Raw genomic sequence first — 20,673 nt, 5'->3', positions numbered from 1 at the left:
GTCCAGGCCTTGTTTCACCGGTAGGAGTACAATATCAGTAGGCGATTCGTCCGAGTTCATGGAGTGTTTAAAGGTTTAGTTTGCAGGGGAGGCTGGAGGAGGAGAGGTAGTTTCAGAAGTACTATTGTGTTTGGTTATAATTTTTATATATCCAGGGGACACATTAGCAGCAATGTATTAGATGGAAATCTGATGTTTTCCGAATCTTGCCAGTTTATCGCTTCACTGGGATTTTGTATGTTTTAATTGACATGACTCTGTGCCTATTATGTACTGGTCATTCTGTTATATTTTCTGTCATTCAGTCCGTTCTAATATGTGTCTTTGTGTGATCTGTTGCAGGGAAACTGCAATTACTTGCAAGGAAAAGGCCTGCTACATTTTTGTCACCGCTACCATGTACAGATTGCGAGGGTGGCCAGACCTCCCGGAGGGTCTGCTGTACTCTATCGTTGCTCGGCTAGGCCTGGTCTCGTTCTCTGATCTTGTTGCCTTTTCTGCTACCTGTCGCTCTTGGCGTGCCGCTTTCTCCACCTTGGTGCCGCTCCTCCCACCTCTCCTTCTCCGGCCTGATGTCTCTATGTGCTTTCCTCGTCGTCCTCCCATGACCAACAACCTGGTACGAACACGGCCATGCCATGCCACTAATATAGCAAACCAAGACACCTACCAGTGCTGTCAGATTCCCTTACGTAGTATTTTTGGTGAAAACAATACCCCACCAAGTCCTCTAAAAGGGTTTCGTTTCAGTGGTGCTTCGTATGGTCATCTCATTTTCTCAAGACATAAATCATGCCTCGTTGTTGATGTGTTCACAGGTGTTAGTGTCTCATCCCCAAAACTACCGGTCATTAAGGACATCGGGATCTTCTATGCTGCCCTCACTGCTCCTCTAGCATCACCTAACTCACATGTCATTGTTGATATTGGATCACGCAATTTGTTTTGGCGTGTTGGTAGTCGATATTGGGTGGGACGCTCTCCTGACGATGGACCAATCAAGCAAATTGTGGTCTTCAAAGGGCGTGCTTTTGGCATCGATTCGGATATCAGACTCTTCAAAGTGCAGTTGACACCCCAGATTTGCATACAGGAAATACCTGTAATGGAGTCAAGCATGATTAGGAAATGGCACCATTCCGATAGATGGCTGGTGATTTGCGGCGATATGCTTCTCATGGTGGCCTTGCGAGGACCTATTATAGTAACAGGAGTAACCTTCGAAGTCTTCCGCCTTGACTTATCGACTGAACCTGCACTATGGCTGAAGGTGGAGAAGCTAGAGAATTGGGCAATATTCATCAGCACCGACAAGAGAAGTCAGGCATTGTCTTGCATGAACCCAGAGATATGGGGAGGGAGGAGTAATTGCGTATACTGCTATAACCATGACTCCAAACATTGGGTTGCACTGGAGTTGGGAAAGCCACTACAGGGAAATGGGCCCACCTCCAAATTTAATCCAAACATATTCATATTCATGGGTCGTGATAGCAAGGTGCAACCTATGTGGGTTTTCCCTAGCATGCTCTCGTTCTGTCGGTGATGGTGATGATCTTTATGCATGGCTGCTAAATCTTATTTGGAGCATGTTCTTCTCTAAAGATTTATAAGAATCTCTAATTTTGCCAGTTGTCAATCAATGAATTCGTAACTTCGGCTCAAGAGATTTTTAATTTGAGCATGATAACTTGAACTCAATTTTGTAGTTCAGTGTATCTACAAAGTATATTTGGTTTGTGTGTAATTATAGGCTAATCTATGTTTCTCTGTAACTACAAACTGAACCACGAAGGTTCACATAAGCTCGTAACTAATTATTATTTTGTTAGTTAGCAACATTTGGGAGTTGGATAGGAGGGATGATGTACATTGAAACCTTTTGTGTTCTTTTCTCAATGCTAGATCCCGATGTTATCATTAGTGAGGAATGCATGAGCTTGATTCATCCCAGGCCTGCACTTATGGAGGCATTTCCATAGCAAGTGTGTCTTTTTTTGTCTTTCATATGCAATGGTACCGTTTATGGTTCATTTGTTTTCATTCTATTGAATGGAATATATCTCTCTTAACAATTGCATTTCACACATTACTTACATGTTTAGTCTCCTGAACACTAGTGGCTTATAAATCTCTATCGAATAAGGTCTCACAATGGCCGGTTCAATCCAGGTTGCATTTCACACATTACTTACATGCCGCACAGTCTCGTGAATACCAGTGGCTTATACATGTCTACTGGATTAGGTCTCGCAAAAGCCGGTCCAATCCAGATTTAGGAGGTATCAGAAATAAAATTGCATTTCACAAATTACTTACATGTTCATAGTCTCCTGAACACTAGTGGCTTGCAGCTGAAAAAAACTCTGGGACCAACATCAGCACACAAATTTGAATAGGCTGTCACCTGCTGGATGTGCTCCAACCCAAGGACAGCGTCGTTAAGATGTTCATGGAGGTGGCAACCGATGGGAGATGCATCCCTATCACCGCTCATGGTAGAGTCTGACGGCATACTGCCTCTCCAAAAACATTGTGTGTCCTTGGTGTATGACTATGCCGTTAATCATATGTTCTTCCACAAATTCACTTCCTCTACTGGTTAAGATGTTTGGATAATTTATAGGTTACGTAAACTTTGGAATGTTGGAACAATTCAACGGTATATACAAACATTCAAACGAGGAACTTGGAACCGGCTGTATGTTGTTGATCACTGGTCAGGATCAAAACTTGTGGATTTGGTACATTACATATATTTCTACACTGCCTTGATACATCAGCTTATATACAAATGCAACATGTTGCTCTCGACAAACAATTCTGATCTTCCTAACAGAAAAACAATAATCCTGATGCATAAAAATAGACCTATCAGTACGTCGACCAAGCTTGAAGGTGTATTTTCTGCAGCAAAGGAGCGAGGGCTGTTTATAGCTCTGCTTCTGCTTTTGAATCAAGTACACTCGTTGAGCACCAAGGTTGTAATGTCATTGTGATACTGAATATCAAGCACTTAACCAAAGATTTACGGCGTGGAAATCCAACCTTTGGAACCCAAGCACCGGTATCTTCTGCATTTCTTCTTTGTTGATTGTTCAAAACATCAAGCTGCTCGGGACATCACCAATAATTCTTCTATTGGCCACTAAGCAAAACAGTTTGACTGGATGTGTCTAATATCTAAGTACTGTGCATCTCTTGCTGCTGAACCACCGCAGGATGAAGATACGATGCTGAGCAGCTTGGTGTAGCAAGGGAAACTAAATTACGTGCTATTCACTTCAGTTAAATGGATTAGTGATTGAGAGACAATGTAGCCGATCATCTCTGCAGCCAACAAAGATGCGCCCGCCCACCATCAAGGGTGACGAGAAGATGTCCCCAGGAAGATCCATGGCTGCAAACTCTTGCACAGAGTAACCAACTTTCTCCTGCTCAGCATCAGCTCTAATCCCAAGGACACGGACCTTCCCAGAACTTGTGCAGATACAAGCAAATCTGCAAAAAGAACAGCTATAACATTTTCCTGACACCTATTTGCTACAAGACTTTGCTATCAATATGCCAAGTACCTCTCTGGTGATCCAGATGGCGTTGATGCTAACACTTCATCAACAAAAGCAGATGCAGTAATTGGGTCGCCGACGTCATATGACCAAAGAAGATCACCGGATGTCTGTGGTGAAATCATTAATGTTTAAGTACTTAATGTGAAGATAAGCCATGATCTCCTAGTAAACCTAAAATGCAATAAATAAAGTTCAGTTGTTTGACACAAAAAGAACTCGAGAATTACCCGCAGCTGCTAAATTGACATCAGAAAATAAGTAAACACAACAGTGGCAGAGATTCTATGATCATTAACTGTATTTCTGGAAATGACATAAACATTTACAATTGAGTATAATTTAATACTATTACCCAGAACACGAAAGAATTATATGAAATGACCATCATGCAACCAACTGCATGCCGCTCTCCCACTAGTGCCCGTACAAAAGATTATGTCGTCTCAAAAGAGAAATTTGGAAGTTCAGTAAGTAAGACTTACAATATCAAAAGAGTATAAACTTCCATCACGGGAAGATATCAGCACCTGCCATTGACATTATGCAAAAGTTTGGTTCAGTTTACTTTAAACTGGGAACACATCAACTTGTGAACAATTAGGTCATGAGGAAACAGCTGTTTTCAGAATTCTCAAAGTACCTGAGAAGGAAGGGCAGATGACACACATGCACCAGCAAAAATAGGACCACCAACAGTTGCCTGGGTTTTAAAGAAATTAGTTATGCTCTGTGATAAACAATTAAATAATACTAACAAAATTGACAGTATGGAATAATACTAAATAACAACAAGATCAAAACCAAATAAAATCTTAATACACAAGACTTAAAAACAAGGGCGTCTAAAACATAAATTGGCATCCACAAACTACAATTGTTCTCGGAGTACTCTGCTCAATGTTAGTTAGTTCTGTAGGCTGGATAGTTAGATGTCTGGTGTGTCTACCAGACAACTCTAAAAGAATAACTGTTCCTTTGTATATCATTCTGTTGAAGAACTGTAACTTTGTAACAATAGCTTCACAAACACAACAGGGAGAAGAGCTATTCCACCTTCCAGACAACAGTGCCATGTGAGTTCAATGCGATCACCAGACCGTTCACCAAGCAACAAACAACTGCAAAATGAAAGTTAGTAATCAGCATAAATCGGCCTCCTTAAGTGAAAAGTACTGAATGTACATAGCAAATTCCCAGTACATTCCTTATCGAACCCACACATTGGCTGAGATCCATACACATGTTATGTTTAATTGATTTTTATAATATTAAACTTGGGACCTTAAAGCATATGACACATAGCTAGCCAAAAGTATGCTCGAGAATTGCACGGTTGCACAATTTTCTTGGGGCCTCGGCAACAGTTTCACGTTTAAAAAATGGTTTTGACTGATGCTCAGATGCCGTGCAAGGGAGGAACTTATGGGATTCAGATTTTACTAGGAAACTTGAAAATCTTGGATGACAAAAAATGCATTGCTAAAAAAAATCAACATTTGTGAAATACATATGAAATAGTAGGCAAAAAAAATTCACCATTTGTGAAATACATATTAGAAAATAGGCATTAACTAAATGGTGAAAAGGTGAATTTTCAAAAATTAAATCTGAATGTGGACCAACTCCTAAAATCGACTGGCTCTTGCTACCTTTAATGTTGAATCCTCAGAACTCTTTTTTGTGTCAAGGAAATTTAATCATGAAATATGCATGGACATATTGCAGGACATCTGTGCTCATGCCTCATGGCTAGCTTAAGAATTACCATTTCCACTTTGATGATCAATGGCAAGAGAACTGAAAATTGCTGCCCCAGCTTCATATTGCCAAACTATTCTGAATGATGGAACCTGCTACCAACAAAAGAAACCAGTGAGGACTCTAGATACTCACTCGTTGCTAATTATTTTACTTTCTATTACCAGCTTTGCTGCAGACAATTCCCATGGAAACAATGGACAGAACGATAAAAAGAAAAGAAAAACATGCACATTTTCTCCTTTGAAGTTATCACGGGGAATATATCGTAAGTCACCTCAAGGGATATTGCAGTTACAAGGCCACTCGTGCATGCAACATAGATCCTGTCGTGTGCCTGCAAGGAGCAATCCAGATAACACAAGATCAACAGAGCCATTGCACAGATTTAAGGCAGATGCATGCTGTGAATCAGTAAAAATACCATGTCCACAGCAGGAGAACCATAGATGCTTCCACCACAAGATACTTTGTAAGCGCAGCAACGATCTTTGTAATTTAGTGCATATAAATGATGATCATAAGAGCCACACCTGACAACCATACACAGCATATTATTAAAAAAAATAACAGCGGTACAGTCATCTATTGTGCAAACTTGTGTCTCTGTATGATTGATGAAGAGTGAGTAGACAGATCATTGGTTCACTCATTCTAGTCGAAAACACGGCATTTTATTATCGTAATAACAAATGTGCTTTCATCTAAACAGAGAAAATATATATACAGAGAGAACTGTGAAAAGTGGTGGTAGTGTACTATGATGAAGGAACAAAAAAAAGATTATGGAATGGTACCATATTAAACTCCTTGTCCTGTCAACAACTGGTTGCATTTTTACCTGAAGGAAGATTCTTAATTTGGTATATGAAATATCAACAACATTAGATGCTTCTCAATATGTTCCATCATGTACACTGTAACAAAATAATCATCGTTGTAACTTAGTAACTACATCATCAACTTCCATATGCTAGAAATACTACCATCATGGGTCTTTGCATAACTTAAGCGTGACATTTGGCCCCTTTACTATTTCACTTGCAGCAGTTAAAGAACTATAGCCTACTCAACATGAACATACAGTCAGGAAGATTTTCTTAAAATCAAACATCCCAAAGCGGAGATCTATTATAGTTTTAGTTACGTCTAGCACACAAAATAATCAGTCCCTTGTCATTCTTAGTGTTCATCAGAGATGGGATGAAAATACATATGCCATATTTCAAAGTGAGGTTTAAAAGATATTTCAAATAATGCAGCAATTGTACCTCTCCATCTGTTTGAACTGTCCAAGATAGTTTACCAGTCAACATATCATGAAAGTAAATTTTCCCTTTATAACATCCAACCACAACCTGTCCAACAGATTAATGATGAGCTAGACGCAAAATGATTGGGCAGTTGCTATGTCAACTAGTTCAATATTCAGGTCACCTCTGAAAAATCACCAGTAATAGCAGCAGAACACTCCACACGTCCTTCCAATTTGACACTCCACCTCACTGAACCACTGCATAATAAATTGGAAGTAAATTTTAAAAATATTCAGTATGCATATGTCAGATCGGAACTACTATCTCATTGAATCAAATTCAAATTAACCGAATCAATAAGAGCATGAGAGTATATGTGGCGCACCAAACCGAGGATTTAGCATTCAAAGTAATAAGAAAAATAATAGAAACAATGACTAAGAACTAGCAAGCAAAACTCACTTGCAACCATCGATGCAGAGAAATAAATGTGAATGGGACCCAATAAATATGTTTATCATCCCATTGTTCAGGACAAGCAAAGGTGAGGCATCAACACATGAATCCAAAGGAATGTTCCAAAGTTCCTGAAGATAACCTCTTTTGTTGTATGAAACATATGAGCAAACACCTTCAAGTTGCAGCTTCCCTTCATCGTCATGCATAAATCTGTTGCAACGTCCAATAGACCACTTCTTGTGTAAACAAAAGTTCAGGATCCACTGACTCCCCATGACACTGTTTCTGTCCATCAAGCATGTATCCAAGTAGAGATCGTTTACCTGGCATCTGTCATCAGGAGAGAATGGATATTTGTTAAGCTGGCCATCTGTTTCATTTCCATAACTCCCTGCAATTTGATAATGTGCACGCTTTCCATTTATCCGTGCTTTGCCTCCATGATAACCATCATCCGCATTTGCAGCAATCGGGTCAAATAGTCCATGTACGCTTGTAGATACGTCCAGGCCTTTCTTAGGCTGAGGCTCATCAGTAGGAGAAACCAAATTACTATGATCCACAATTAAAGCGTCCAAAAGCTTAAAAGGGGTTGGATAGATATAAAGCAGTCTCATGTCAATCTCCAACTTGTGGGCTGCATGTGCGGCAGAAATTGAGTTACCACCCAAGGTGAAAAAATCATCAAACTCGGAAACTTCATCAACAAGCAGGGCGTCACAAAATGCCTATTGTAGATAGAGACGGCGTCAGTACAACATGAACATAAATGGACACTATCCAAAAAAACAAAAGAAGAAAAAGAACACAAATGCCAGATTAAAAAGAAACAAGAAGTTTTCAGGCAAAAAAAAAAAACAAGAGATAACACTTAGAATTAAGAACAAACCTTTTTAATAACTTGTAAATATGGATTAACTAGACCACTTCCAGACTTAATTTGCGCAATTCCACATGGTTCCGATGCACACTCCAAACTTGATAACTTGACATAGTCAACCTTTCCTGAAGAAGTCAAAGGTAAGGACTTCACGTGGAGAAAGAAGCTTGGAATCATAGCTGGTGGAACCTTCTTGATGAGCCAACTTCGAATTGATGCCATGATATCTTGAGAAGAATTTACTTCTCTATACTGCAGGCTGTCTTTCACAATTCCATCCTTATTCTTAAACACCAGGTATGCCTTATAATCTGGAGACCCTTTACTTTGGAAAGTAAGTGCAGCATCACTGACAGCAGGATGTTCCTTTAAGGTGGATTCTACCTCTTCTAGTGAAAAACGCTGCCCATAAATTTTTACGGTGCGGTCCTTTCTCCCAAGGAAAACAAGTTCACCAGCTTTCAACCGTCGAGCGTAGTCACCCGTTTTGTAGTATGTTGAAATTACACTGCCTTCAGTGTGGTTACTGCTCAGAAACTCTGCTAAGTAACCATTGAATAAACATGCTCCACTGACACAAATTTCACCTTCATCTGCTATCCCAGCATGTGTCACAAGAAAAACTTCACAATTTGCAATAGGAAATCCAATCGGTACACTGGTTATTTCTTCACGCTCTAAAATTCCAGGCAGATCTTTGCAATCAAAGAATGTACAATCACCAGAAACCTGAAACACAAGTACAAATATTGAATAAAGATGCATAACAAACACCAATACTTTAATTTCAACCATTCCCTGTGTGGAGTAAACTGAACAAAAGATAGCACAAGAGAAACAATATCAATTTCAAACTCCCGGTGAGATGAAACAATGATGCAACTGAGCTCATAGATTGATGGATATTAGGGAAAGAAGTATGCTATTTCAGTTCTTCTATTTAGCATATTGCACAGATTGTGACACTCTATGTATCTCTTCTGTGTCGTAATTCCAGAGCAATTTAACATCTCAGGATGAAAAAGGGGCACAAATTCAGTTTTAAAGTTCATCTCCGGGCGTAAGTGGTAGTAGGGAACTCGAGCACTTAGTCCTTATTATGGCATACCAACTCATTACAATGATTCCCCTAAATTTATATTTAAGATAGCACAAAAACTGTGGTTAGTAAATGATGTACCAATGGCAGGAGCAAAGCACTCCCTGTCAAGAGCCTAATTTTTTGGGAGGAAATGTACATCCATAGCAGGAGGCCAGGAGCAAAGAACTCCCTGTTGCAAGCCTAATTCTGTATGAAATTTTTAGAAGGTTTTAAACTTATCTGCATAAAGATGGCACAGATAACTCAATTATGTGAATGCAATGAAAATATTTAAACATCCTTTTTATTAGTAGTCAAGTTGGGCAAATTCAGCCGGCTGGCCAGAGTAGTGTAGATTAGCACTGGCATTGTCTAGTGAAATAAATAGGTAAGAGTAAGAATGTATTAGAGAGAAAATAGACTTGATCTCCTCTGAAAAAAAAAATATTTGGTGGTTAACTTTCTCACCTCTGTTGTTCCATACAAATTTATGATAGTAGTCTCTGGCAGAATTTCACGAACTCTCTTCCACAGCACTAAGGACAGAATCTCCCCACTAAATACCAAGATCTTAAGAGAGTTATATACACATGAAATATTTTTCTCCAGGGTAGGTAGTATTATCTCCATCAGCGACGGAACTATAGTCATCCTTGATATACGATATGCCTGCAGCAACATGAGCCAAATGCAAGCGCAATGAATCATACCAAAAAGAAGAAGGGAGTATAGGTAATGATGGACCAAGAAAATCAGGAATAACATTGTAGGAGCTATTGTTTTGTCAAGCATCTATTCAAGTTAAACAGGAAACAGCCTCAGACTATCCCTTGATCACAACGGCAACAAACTATAAATACTGTTTGCTACCATAATATCTCTGCCAATGATAATGAGAAACGAAATCTTATGCTAACATCCATTAGGAGGTACCCACATTTGGGCACACATGAACATATGACTTGCGTTAGGAAGTCGGAAAGCTCCGTCCATGCTGCTGCGGTTGACCCGCCTTCGTTTTTTTCTTTTTCAGGGCTTGTTGAGCTGTGCCCTCAGCAGAACCTATTTGTACTCTATGTTTGTGTGACTGCGTGTGTGTGTGGGTGAACTTATGTTGTACCGTTTGGCTGTGGTGGTTTGCTTTATTTATAAAGCGGGGCGAAAGCCTTTTTTCGGTTAGGATTTAGGAAGTCGGAAACCCTGACTGTCTAAATTATGCAAGTTGAATGGAAGCAAGCATGCCAACAAAACGGCATCCTCACTTTTATCCTTTTTTCTCAGTGTTAAATGATAATTCCACAGCATGAAACTGAATACTCGAAATGTAATTTTATTTCTCAGATTCCTAAGCAATACCATTCAAGTAAAAAGCTTTGGAGATTTTGATAAGATACTTTTTGAAAAAAACTAACTGGATCCAAACACATAGTACTTTCACTAGAACAATGGCTAATGCAGATATGAAGGCCAGGTAACCTTAATCAAGTTAGCCAACGATGTTGGATTAGCTCTCCAATCAATGGGGGGAATGACCAGTGTTGTGCTAGTCAACACAGCAGAAAGAAATTCCTGAAGATGGTCAACAAAGCTGACAGATGTCTTAAACAACAGCACATCGTCCGAACACAAAGGATTCCTTCTTTGCATCCACAAAAAGCGATTCAGAAGACCTAGCACACGATAGTAAAAGAAGCATTTCTCAGTAAATTGGTTTCCAAACCAAACCTAAATTCAATGGGAACCACCTAGTATAGTAACCTAGAAGTCTACCAAGAGGCTAGCATCTAGAAACATGCCAATCAATTCCTTTGCCATTCAGAAGCAAAGCAATGCTGATGACATAAGTAATTTCACAACAGTATGAATGTTTACCTTTCTCCATTCCACAAACGCCTTTGGGTCTTCCAGTAGAACCGGACGTGAACATCACATAGCAGAAGTCCCGCAGCCTCTCACGCTCGCACGGCCAAACAAGCTCATCTCCACCTACCCCGGCCTCTACATCATCGGACCCTTGCCGGCATCGGATGTCACCGTTGAATTGCAGAACAGGGCAAGAGCTTCCCTTAAGAACATCGTCTTCATGCGAAACCCCTGCCGATACGACTAGCGCCGCATTAGAGGCAGAGACAGCTGACCGGACCCTGTCCTCCGGCCACGAGGGGTCCAGCGGCAGGAACGCCTCCGCGCACCTTAGCACGGCGAGGACGGCGACGACATACTCCACCGATGGCGAGGCGTACACCCCCACCACCCTAGGCGTCGCGTCGGCGCCTCCCCCGTGTCGATCCAAGCAGCCTAGGGTTCCAAATTCAGAGTCAGATTGGCGGGGGGCGAAATTACAGCGGACAACAAATGTCAGCCGAGCGCATCGCAGCTCACGCACGCACCTGGGGACCCTTCGTCGCCGGGGTGGTCGGTGGAAGGGCGAGGAAGCGCGGCGGCAATGCGGCGGGAGAGCGAGGAGACGGCGGATAGGAGGTCGCCGCAGGCGAAGCGGCGCCTGCCGTCGCCCGCGTGGACGACGGCGAGTCGGGCGGGGTCCCGGCGCGCGGCTCGTTCGAAGGCGTGCGAGATGCAGCACGGCTCATCCGCCTCCGCCGAAGCCGCCGCCGCCGCCGCCGCCATTCCGCCGCCGAGCTCGGCGCGCGCCAGCGGAGAAGGAAATTAAGCGGACACCCTAGCGAAAGCGGAACGTGCAAAATCCGCCTCCGAGCTCAGTTTGCGTACCGTGCGGAGCCGTTTCCCCAACGCCAAGACGCGCAAATCTTCACTTTTTTTGTTTCTTGAACCGGCAAATCTTCAGTTTGTTGCTGTACATGGTTCGAGTCGAAAATACATTTGCACTTCGTATACTCCTATAGGCGAAGGTCATATCTCTACTCCTAATGTCTCAGTTGGTAGTCTGCGTTCCGGGTTTTATTTTTGTCCCGCCATTTTCGTCCTACCATTTTCGTCCGGTTTTTTTCGCTGGTTTTTTTCACCCTCTACCCACCCCACCCATCCACGCAGCCACAAAAAAACCCCACACCCAGAAAAAAAAAACTCCATCGATCCCATCTATCGTTGCCGCCGCCGCCGCCGTCCGAGAGGGAGACGCCGCCCCCGCCACCGCCGTCCGAGAGGGAGACGCCGCCCCCGCCGCCGAACTCCGAGAAACGCCGCCGCCAAGTCTCCAGGGCAGGGCGGTTTCAATCCCTGCCGCCGAACTCCGGGGACGCCGTCGCTGCGGCACAGGGTAGATTTCGCGTCTCCACGTGGTCGCACGCACGCCTGCACCTCCACTTCCCCCCTCGATCTCGATCGGATCTTTCTCTCCACAAAAATCGCCACCGCCGGCCTCCTTCGCTCGACTCGGCCATGGTGAAGCTACACCTCCCCCAATTCCTCCCGTCGTCATCATCATCCTCCGTGTGACCCCGCCAGATTCCACGATTTGGGGGATTCCCTATGAGGAGCCGGCGCGTCGTCCTCATCGCAGGCGGTGGCGGGTGTTGGCATGTGCGCGTACGGAGGAGCTCCACCTCACCCACTTCAGCTTCCTCCCGTCGTCATCATCGTCCTCCGCGCGACCACGCCAGCTTCCATGGTTTGGGGGAGCCTTCCCTATGAGGATCCAGCGTGTCGTCCTCGTCGCACCCTAATTAGGTTCCTGGTGTGTCCGCACCGCCGCACCCTAATTTGATTTCGACTGGAGTCTAGGACGTCAGCGCCACCAGGTACATACATCTGGCTGTTCATCTTTCTTCCTCCGAACGAGCAGCGACCTATGCGTTTCTGATTCTAGATTTGTCCAACGATTTGCCTGATTGTTTCTCCTCTCTAATCTCTATAGTTTACCAATCAGGTCGTTAGCACTGCCGTCCAGGTGATAATAAACGCCGTTCACCACAAGAAGAGGTGAGAGGCAGATTCCAGATAAGGTATGCCCTAGCAGGTTTTATGAACCAGAGGCGAGAGGCAGATTCTTGATGATGATTTTTAACTGGATCTTATATTATCATAGCTTTGTGCTAATTTCCAAAAATAATTGTCCTTTTCAATTTTAGTACTGTCATGCCATCTCGAAAGTATGCATTGAGAAGAAATTGTTGGATGAGATAGATAGTTACTATCATTACTAATTTACTAATTTGCATCTCGGATGATTTTATTATTTGATATGCTTAATGATTTTAGATGCCCTTATTTTTTGGCCTCTAAATTTATGTCTACATAGATTGATTATTATTTAGACCTTTGTACTTAAGGCCCTGGATTTTTGTTTCGCCCTGGGCCCCTAAAATCCGAGGACCGGACCTGCCGGCAGCACTTGATTCTATTTTAGCTGCAACCAAGTATCTACTTTAAAGTTATATAGATCAGATTTTGTCAATAAAGCTGATTTTCCTGATCCTATAATCCTTGTTCTTTCAAGCCAAACATGTCATTTTCTTTAAGTTTGCATGACTGTATTTTTTATTTGTCATTTTCTAAAGTTTTATGAACACTTCTGTTTTTCTGTCGAGCACTAATAGAGAGAAAACTGTTTTCTTATTTTTAACAAGGAGCAAACTGCGTAGCAAGATCAATAATGAATGGTTCAAGTCATGTGTTACAAGTTACAAGGAGCAGGTGGTACTCAAGTCCGTTGATGATAAGGATATTATTCGAACATTTACTGCAATGAGGTCTCGGAAAGGGCATTTGCCTCGTGATTGTCTTTAGTGCGCTGTCGGTATTCGGTATGTTCCATCTGACCATCTATATTCTTGCAAGCTTTTGATTTGTAATATATTCAATAATTTGTATTTAAAAATTATGGGTTAGTAGATCCTTTTTAATTTGCATTTCTATTCTTGCAAGTATTCGGTATTTGCATTCTTTTGTCCACGCTTTAATTCCTAGATCCCGTTTGTTTCGGCAGCATTGTTACTTTGTTGTTTCTTCTGCTACAAGGCCCATGGTTATAGTAAACCTTCTTATTTTAAGCATCCTATCAAACCTACTTAAACAAACGTGTGCCTTTTTGCCCACATCTTCATGCTATTCATCTGCATGTTGCCTTGCATATATATATTTGGTCAAAAAGCATACGGTTTCACCACAACAGGTAACACACAGGCCATGTGTCCTCTGCTTATGGATCTGTACTTGTGTTTCGTATATGCTAACCATACTTTCTGTTGCTCTCGCCAAACTCTCGTGTTAACTGTTGAGTGATGGGATCAGTTCATGACCTAACTAAAACCTCTGATCCAACACCTCATCACACTTTTGGTCAGACATGCATATTAGGCCAACGGCACATTTTAGTGAATGAAAACTATGAGCTGGGAATAAATAGGCGCTCTGTTTGGTTCAGATATTTTCATACATAATTTGATGTACTTCTCATGGATATCTTCTTACACGTGAGCTTATTTTGAAGATGATAATAAGTTTCTGCCTTAGAGTTAATGCATAGTATATGACCGTCAATCTCCAGTTAGAGGAAGATTTTGGAGCAGCAACATACAAGCAGAGCTAAGATTGGTCCAGCCACTTCATTTATTTTCTGAAAAGGAATTGATGAATGAGAGTATATTTTGAGAGATCCATCTATATGGTACGTTCAATGCTGATTTGATAATTTTGCACATGTCTCGTGCAGGCATGCCAGCGCCTTCGTCGACCTCCACTCGCCAATCTGTAACGCCTATGCCCGTGGTGGCGGGTCACACGCTGATGCAGCCGTGCACGCCGCCGCTACCAGACGACACCCCCATCGAGTAATACACCCCAGTCGAGATTTTCTATATCATCTCTGCCAAGGCGCAGTTATCGGAAGAGATTCAGGTAAGATTATCCTTGTTTTCTACATCAAATTTTGCATGTTCATCTATCTAATCTTTGATACTACATTTCTTAGCTAATGTCCTCCTTGCCTGTACCATGTTCATATGATTAACAAAGGCTTGGCCATCTTAATATAGTAGCCCGTGAGGTGGATATATATACTACTCCCTCCATTTCTAAATATAAGTCTTTTTACAGATTCCAATATGGACTACTGAATGAATCTACACTCTAAAGAATGTCTATATGCATCCGTATGTAGTCCATATTGAAATTTCTAAATGGACTTATATTTAGAAACAGAGGGAGTACTTCAGTTTGCATGAGAGAATAATCACTTATATGTGTGCCTTGATATTATAGTAGGATTGCTTGGATTATTTCTGTAGTACTTTGTCCAAAAATGTTGTTCTAATCCCTAGCTCACTTGAACCTGGGTGAACAGTAAAATAATTAAAAAATCTGATTTTTTTTTGGTGTGAAACATTGACAAATGTTTTCATAGCGAATAGAAATTTTTCACCAGATGACATTCGTGGAAAATATGTCCAATAGTTGCAAATTTATCAGCAGATAACATTGTGGAAAATAGTTGCGTCCGTACAGTGTGTTCTTCGTCGAATTTGTGTTTGATTTTTTCACTATATATTACTTCTTGCTTGCGCGAGGGTGGTGTAGATTTGTTATTTTTTGCCCCGAAAAGAAGGTAGCCGGATTAGTAGTCTAATTGAGTAGATGCTGGTGAGGGAGGGTTACTTGATTTTTATTGAGTACATTATGCTCTGCTTTGTGACGAGGTTTGAAATTTGATGGTTCTGATGTGTAATAGAGGGGGCAAAAGTGTTATCCATTTCATTGTTTCTGTGCATGTTTACGTTGCCCATCGGTGGCGGGAGGCGGCATTGCTGGCGGCCGAAGGGGTGCTTGTGGAAGCAGGTGGAATAGTCGGCAGCTGTGGGGATTCGTTATTCTCCGAGGTTGGCGGGCTCGACGCCAGGCTCGATGGGGCTGCGGGATTGTCAAGCAGGTATAGTTCGTCAACTCGTCCAGTTTGATGCTTTTCAACTGCTGGATAATGGTTTCGTGCCATGCGTCGTCTCCATGTATTTACTAAAACATTTACTATGCTCTTCTATTTGGAGAAAGAAGCATGGTGCAGCCTACCAAGCTGGGGAGAGCCATATAATACCCATCTTGGAATTAGCTGTTCGACTGAGATGTGCTGGACAAAAATATTGCCAGTTCCTTTGAGTATGCTTGACTTGTATAATGTGATTTTCATTTTTTAGAGTGAATTACATAATATATAGATGTGCATTATTTTGGCTTTAGTAACTGATTTTCTCATGTTTAGAAACATGCGAGGTTGGGGGGGGGGGGGTCTTCTAGCATCACCAAGCGTTTGGGAAAGTGGAATGGTGCTGGTCCTTGAAATTGATGTTCTTAGTGATTTATGATGGAGTTTTATCTGAATTTAACATCGCTGTCCTCAACATCAATTTTGTTGAATCATAGGCGGGTGATTGCTCAACGATGACTGGAGACGATCTTCGGTATTACAACTGCTTTATACCAATGGGTTATTTGCATCTCAAGTTAAATTAGTCACTGTTGATCAACAATGAGATGTGGCCATTGTTTGATGGATCATTGATGATACGGATGTGCAATGAAACAATGATATACCCACTGTATTGGACCCGAACACCTTCCTGAAAATTGTTCTGAAGGGTGAGACACTGAACCACCACACAATTTCAGAACTATATCTTTATATTATATCTCTTATTTTCCCCTTATTTGAATTTTATAATCCTTACTTTTCAATACATATCTAAATAGACTTGATGTTTTTGACTAATGGGTTGCAGGGTTAGCACAAGGAAACTATTGTTATGACTTGCGAGGTCTGCTGGAGGTGACCGGATCCGGATGACTTGAGCAAAGCTGTGAAAATTCACGTATACTGTTTACCAAACTCAATTTGTTTGGTCTAGATGCATGACTTTTAGAATAAATTTAGATTGTATGTTTACTCATTGTCGTGATCTTTGTACATCTGTAACTACACCCTACAACCTGAGCCACTTGACGACCTGCAATTAGATGTTACAAAATATAGATGCAATATGTTAATTCTAAGGTGGCATCAAATTCCTAATAATTCATACCTGAAATAAAATTGTGATTTATTCACTATCTTACTATCATATCCGCGTCGAGCACAACCGAACGCCTCTATTTCCGGTGAGGCCAACTATCCAGAATCCTCCCACCATCTTAAATCCATTGATGTTTTTCTGTTAAAGGCTTTGCTCTATGTAGATACTGAAATTAGCAACGCCAAACTTTTATTTTGGAAATATCACTTTTTTGTGAGAACTGGAAATATCACTTTAGAGTACTTTGGTCTGTAAGTGTGTTGCGCTGCTGTATTTTAAAGACGCGGTTTGTATTGGAAAAGATTACATTAAAGATGGTGTCGATCCTGACGACGGGCTGCCTTGCAGGGCAAGGGATGGGGGTACAAGGCATGGGTCTGCGGCGCCACACCTTGCTGTTGCCTGCCGGTGGCCAGCGAGCTGTGGCGGTGCTTCTCTATTGCATGGCGAGGGACTGGGGTGCAAGGCGTGCATCTGCAGTGCCACTCCTGGGGCATGCCTCTCCTGCGACATTGCCGGCATACACAACATACCTTACTACACGGGGATTTCCTCTCTGAACTAAATATTATGTCAGAACTGAATATTACGTCCGAAGACTGAAACATCCAGAAAGCTTATTGAGACTATTCATTGATGGTGTTTCTCTACTACACGAGGAAGGTAATTGTCGTTTATGTGCTTCTTTTCCTATTTCAATGCACCATTGTGTTATTTTGGTTGAAAAATTAAAGTTTCTACATATTTTCATGGTTTATGTATAGTAGCTGAGATCCGTTGTTTTATTCCTACATATTGAGGAAATTCTGGTGAAGCTAAAGTTGGTGTTGTTTCTCTTTTTTTTCTGCGATTTAGTACTGTTGACATAGTTGCTAAAATTTATCATTTCAAAAGATCAGTGTAGTGGTGCAGGCTAACAAAATCGTATTGTCTACAAGCCTGAGGTACACAAACATAACAACTGATGAAAGAAGAACATATTTGTACCTTGTTGCCCGCTGACTATAAACAGAAGAACATCGAAACGCTCGTTATTGCATTATATATTTTAATTGCAATAGTATTTGATTTTGCATGAAGAAATATGTTGAGTGTTTCTTCGTTCAGTTTCATGTGCCAATTAGGCATGGACGACGACGGCCATGATCCCATCATCGCAAGCTCACGGGAGGGAGACACACGTCTCATCCAGTGTAATAGCACGCTCCAAAAAATCCCTAACCCTCCATGGAGCCATTGCCAGGGTGATGAGATCAACACCACCCACCACCACCACCGAGCTGTAGACGGCGTGTCATGGTGCTCCCTAGCTCTTCCCGCCTCTTAAGAGACCACATGGCGTTCTGGCAGTTCTGGTGCAGTTTTTGGCCAAGGCTGGAAGCCAAGAACACTTCTTAATTTTGATCATGGACGTGACATTGTGGTCGGTGTTGTGTGGTGCAGTTCAGAGTTTTCTTGCCTGGCGTATAACAATGCATGTTCAATGGGGTAGCCTCTTCTCAGGCACGAGTATCCGAGGCAGACCACGGCATCTATTTAGAATAGCTACAACAAAATTGTGACAGAGATGGTTAGTGGGAGAAGGAACTTGAGACCACAGTCAATTCTGCTGTAGGGACTGTGTGTAGAAGATAGTAGTAGCAAACATAGAAGTCACTTTGGAAAAAAAGTGTGCATATATTGTTGTACTAGAGATCCATTCCTATATTTAACTGATATGCATGGTTGAATTGTAGTATGTGTGATACGTGAGAATAATGTAATATGAAGCGAAATGTGGTGGACAGGGCTTCACATTGTTGTTTTTCAGCAGAATATGATGTTCGTCTCTTTTTCATATGAACTACAATATGGTCAATGGTAGCTTGCTGAATAGGTTAAGCTAGACCCAAGACATCATTTCACGACGAGAATTTGACATGTTTAATTTTTTATGGAAAGAATATTTGCTGCTAATAATTAATGATACAAGTTCTGATTTGTTAGTGCAACATTATCTTCCATGTATATAGATTGAACAAAATATAAGCTGAAGTGGAATGTCAAGCCTTAATTTATACTAAAGAATGATATAGGTTTTCTCTATGTGTAGAATAGGATTTTTTTTCCCTTGGAGAATCTACTAGCTGGAGTGGTCAATGTCGATATCCTTGTGAAAGTTCGCATGATCTTAGCATGAACCAACTCACAATGCTATCTCGAGCAGTGCTTTATTCACTTAAGTATCTTTTTTTAGGAAAATACTAGGTTAAAAGCCTATTGCAAAAAAAATTAGACGCGAAGTTTGTAAGGGTTACAGGTATGCAATTTACATGGGTCTATCTAATATTAGAGTTTCATGCCTCTAATTATTTGTATTTATGTATTCTAGCTATGGATACCAGTAGCATTAATTCTTTTAAAGTACTGCATCTATAAAATTTACTATTTAGATACTGTATATGAAAATATCAAGTAATTGTAAATGCCATTTATGATCACAAACAATCTTGCCGTATGATTGTTTCCATGGCCTTCAAAGAAGAGATATCCTAGAAGTTGAGTGCAGTTGGAGGGGCCTCGGTCCTTTTGAGCTAAGAAAAGTTGACGGGGCCTGTCCAATCTATGAATAGTAGATGGGAAAGTGTTGAAATATTTTGTGTTTCCATGGTTTCTAAATGGTAGGAGGTATGTGTAGTAACCTGTACGGTTTCAAGTGCCTAATTTCATGTGTAAAAGTTTGCTAGGGAATTCTGGTTGTAGAATCTTGGAATAAGGAAACAAATCCTACATGTGTTGTATTTAAATAATGAGTGAAGTGCACTAAAGGTCCTCGAACTATTTCAGGGGTGTCATGTAGGTCCTCAAACTATGAAAATCGTAATCCAGGTCCTCGAAGTGCAGTAAGTGTGTCATTCAGGTCCAAGATCTCCCTGACCCCCTCTAACTGGCCAGCTGACGCCGTTAACCATGAACACTGAACAGTAAACCATGAACAGTAATAATAGCGTTCCAGTTCCAACATCATTTCTATTCATGGTTTACTGTTCAGTGCTCACGGTTAACGGCGCCAGATGGCCCGTTAGAGGGGGAGATTTTGGACCTGAATGATTCACTTACAACACTTCAAAGACCTGGATGACGATTTTCATAGTTCGAGCTTCGAGGACCTACGTAACACCCCTGAAATAGTTCGAGGACATACATTGCACTTCACTCTAAAATAATGGATAATAACAGACATGCTATCATGAGATGATTAATCTTAAGCATAAAAGGGCCTTAAAGAATGATATAGGTTTTGCTCTATGTGTAGAATAGGATTTTTTTTCCTTGGAGAATCTACTTGCTGGAGTGGTCAATGTCGGTATCCTTGTGAAAGTTCGCATGATCTTAGCATGAACCAACTCACAATGTTATCTCGAGCAGTGCTTTATTCACTTAAGTATCATTTTTAGGAAAATACTAGGTAAAAAGCCTATTGCAAAAAAATTAGACGCGAAGTTTATAAGGGTTACATGTATGCAATTTACACGGGCCTATCTAATGTTAGAGTTTCATGCCTCTAATTATTTGTATTTATGTATTCTAGCTATGGATACCAGTAGCCTTAGTTCTTTTAAAGTACTGCATCTATAAACTTTACTATTTAGATATTGTATATGAAAATATCAAGTAATTATAAATGCCATTTATGATCGCAAACAAT

The 20,673-nt window shown here is 41.2% G+C and overlaps 1 protein-coding gene and 1 long non-coding RNA gene across 4 annotated transcripts; one reads left to right on the top strand and one right to left on the bottom strand.

Moving 5' to 3' along the window:
* Positions 1–2,686: 2,686 nt before the first annotated feature.
* Positions 2,687–11,727, bottom strand: LOC123163858 (putative acyl-activating enzyme 19). 3 transcript variants are annotated; one of them, XM_044581245.1, is made up of 17 exons: positions 11,397–11,726; positions 10,879–11,304; positions 10,483–10,676; positions 9,475–9,675; positions 7,935–8,654; positions 7,049–7,773; positions 6,768–6,843; positions 6,602–6,688; positions 6,128–6,171; positions 5,755–5,863; positions 5,608–5,667; positions 5,338–5,422; positions 4,626–4,690; positions 4,213–4,272; positions 4,055–4,099; positions 3,576–3,679; positions 2,687–3,501 (listed from the first exon to the last, which is right to left on the bottom strand). In XM_044581245.1, the coding sequence occupies exons 1-17, from the start codon at positions 11,632–11,634 to the stop codon at positions 3,285–3,287; spliced, it is 3,456 nt and encodes a 1,151-aa protein (XP_044437180.1). In that variant the 5' UTR covers positions 11,635–11,726; the 3' UTR covers positions 2,687–3,284. The 3 variants fall into 3 exon arrangements, with proteins under 3 accessions (XP_044437180.1, XP_044437181.1, XP_044437182.1); XM_044581246.1 differs by lacking the exon at positions 4,055–4,099 and having other exon boundaries at positions 11,397–11,727; XM_044581247.1 differs by lacking the exon at positions 2,687–3,501 and having other exon boundaries at positions 3,576–3,743; positions 11,397–11,727.
* A 3,655-nt stretch (positions 11,728–15,382) lies between these two features.
* LOC123166204 (uncharacterized) lies at positions 15,383–18,671 on the top strand. Its single transcript, XR_006483394.1, has 5 exons — positions 15,383–15,850; positions 16,339–16,554; positions 16,695–16,784; positions 17,334–17,648; positions 18,093–18,671. It is a non-coding gene; the product is annotated as an uncharacterized lncRNA (long non-coding RNA).
* Positions 18,672–20,673: the final 2,002 nt, after the last annotated feature.

The sequence above is a fragment of the Triticum aestivum genome, chromosome 7D (assembly GCF_018294505.1).
Source record: "Triticum aestivum cultivar Chinese Spring chromosome 7D, IWGSC CS RefSeq v2.1, whole genome shotgun sequence".
Taxonomy (NCBI): Eukaryota; Viridiplantae; Streptophyta; class Magnoliopsida; order Poales; family Poaceae; genus Triticum; species Triticum aestivum.
The sequence above is the reverse complement of the archived record's forward strand: the minus strand, read 5'-3'. Positions and strand labels throughout refer to the sequence as shown.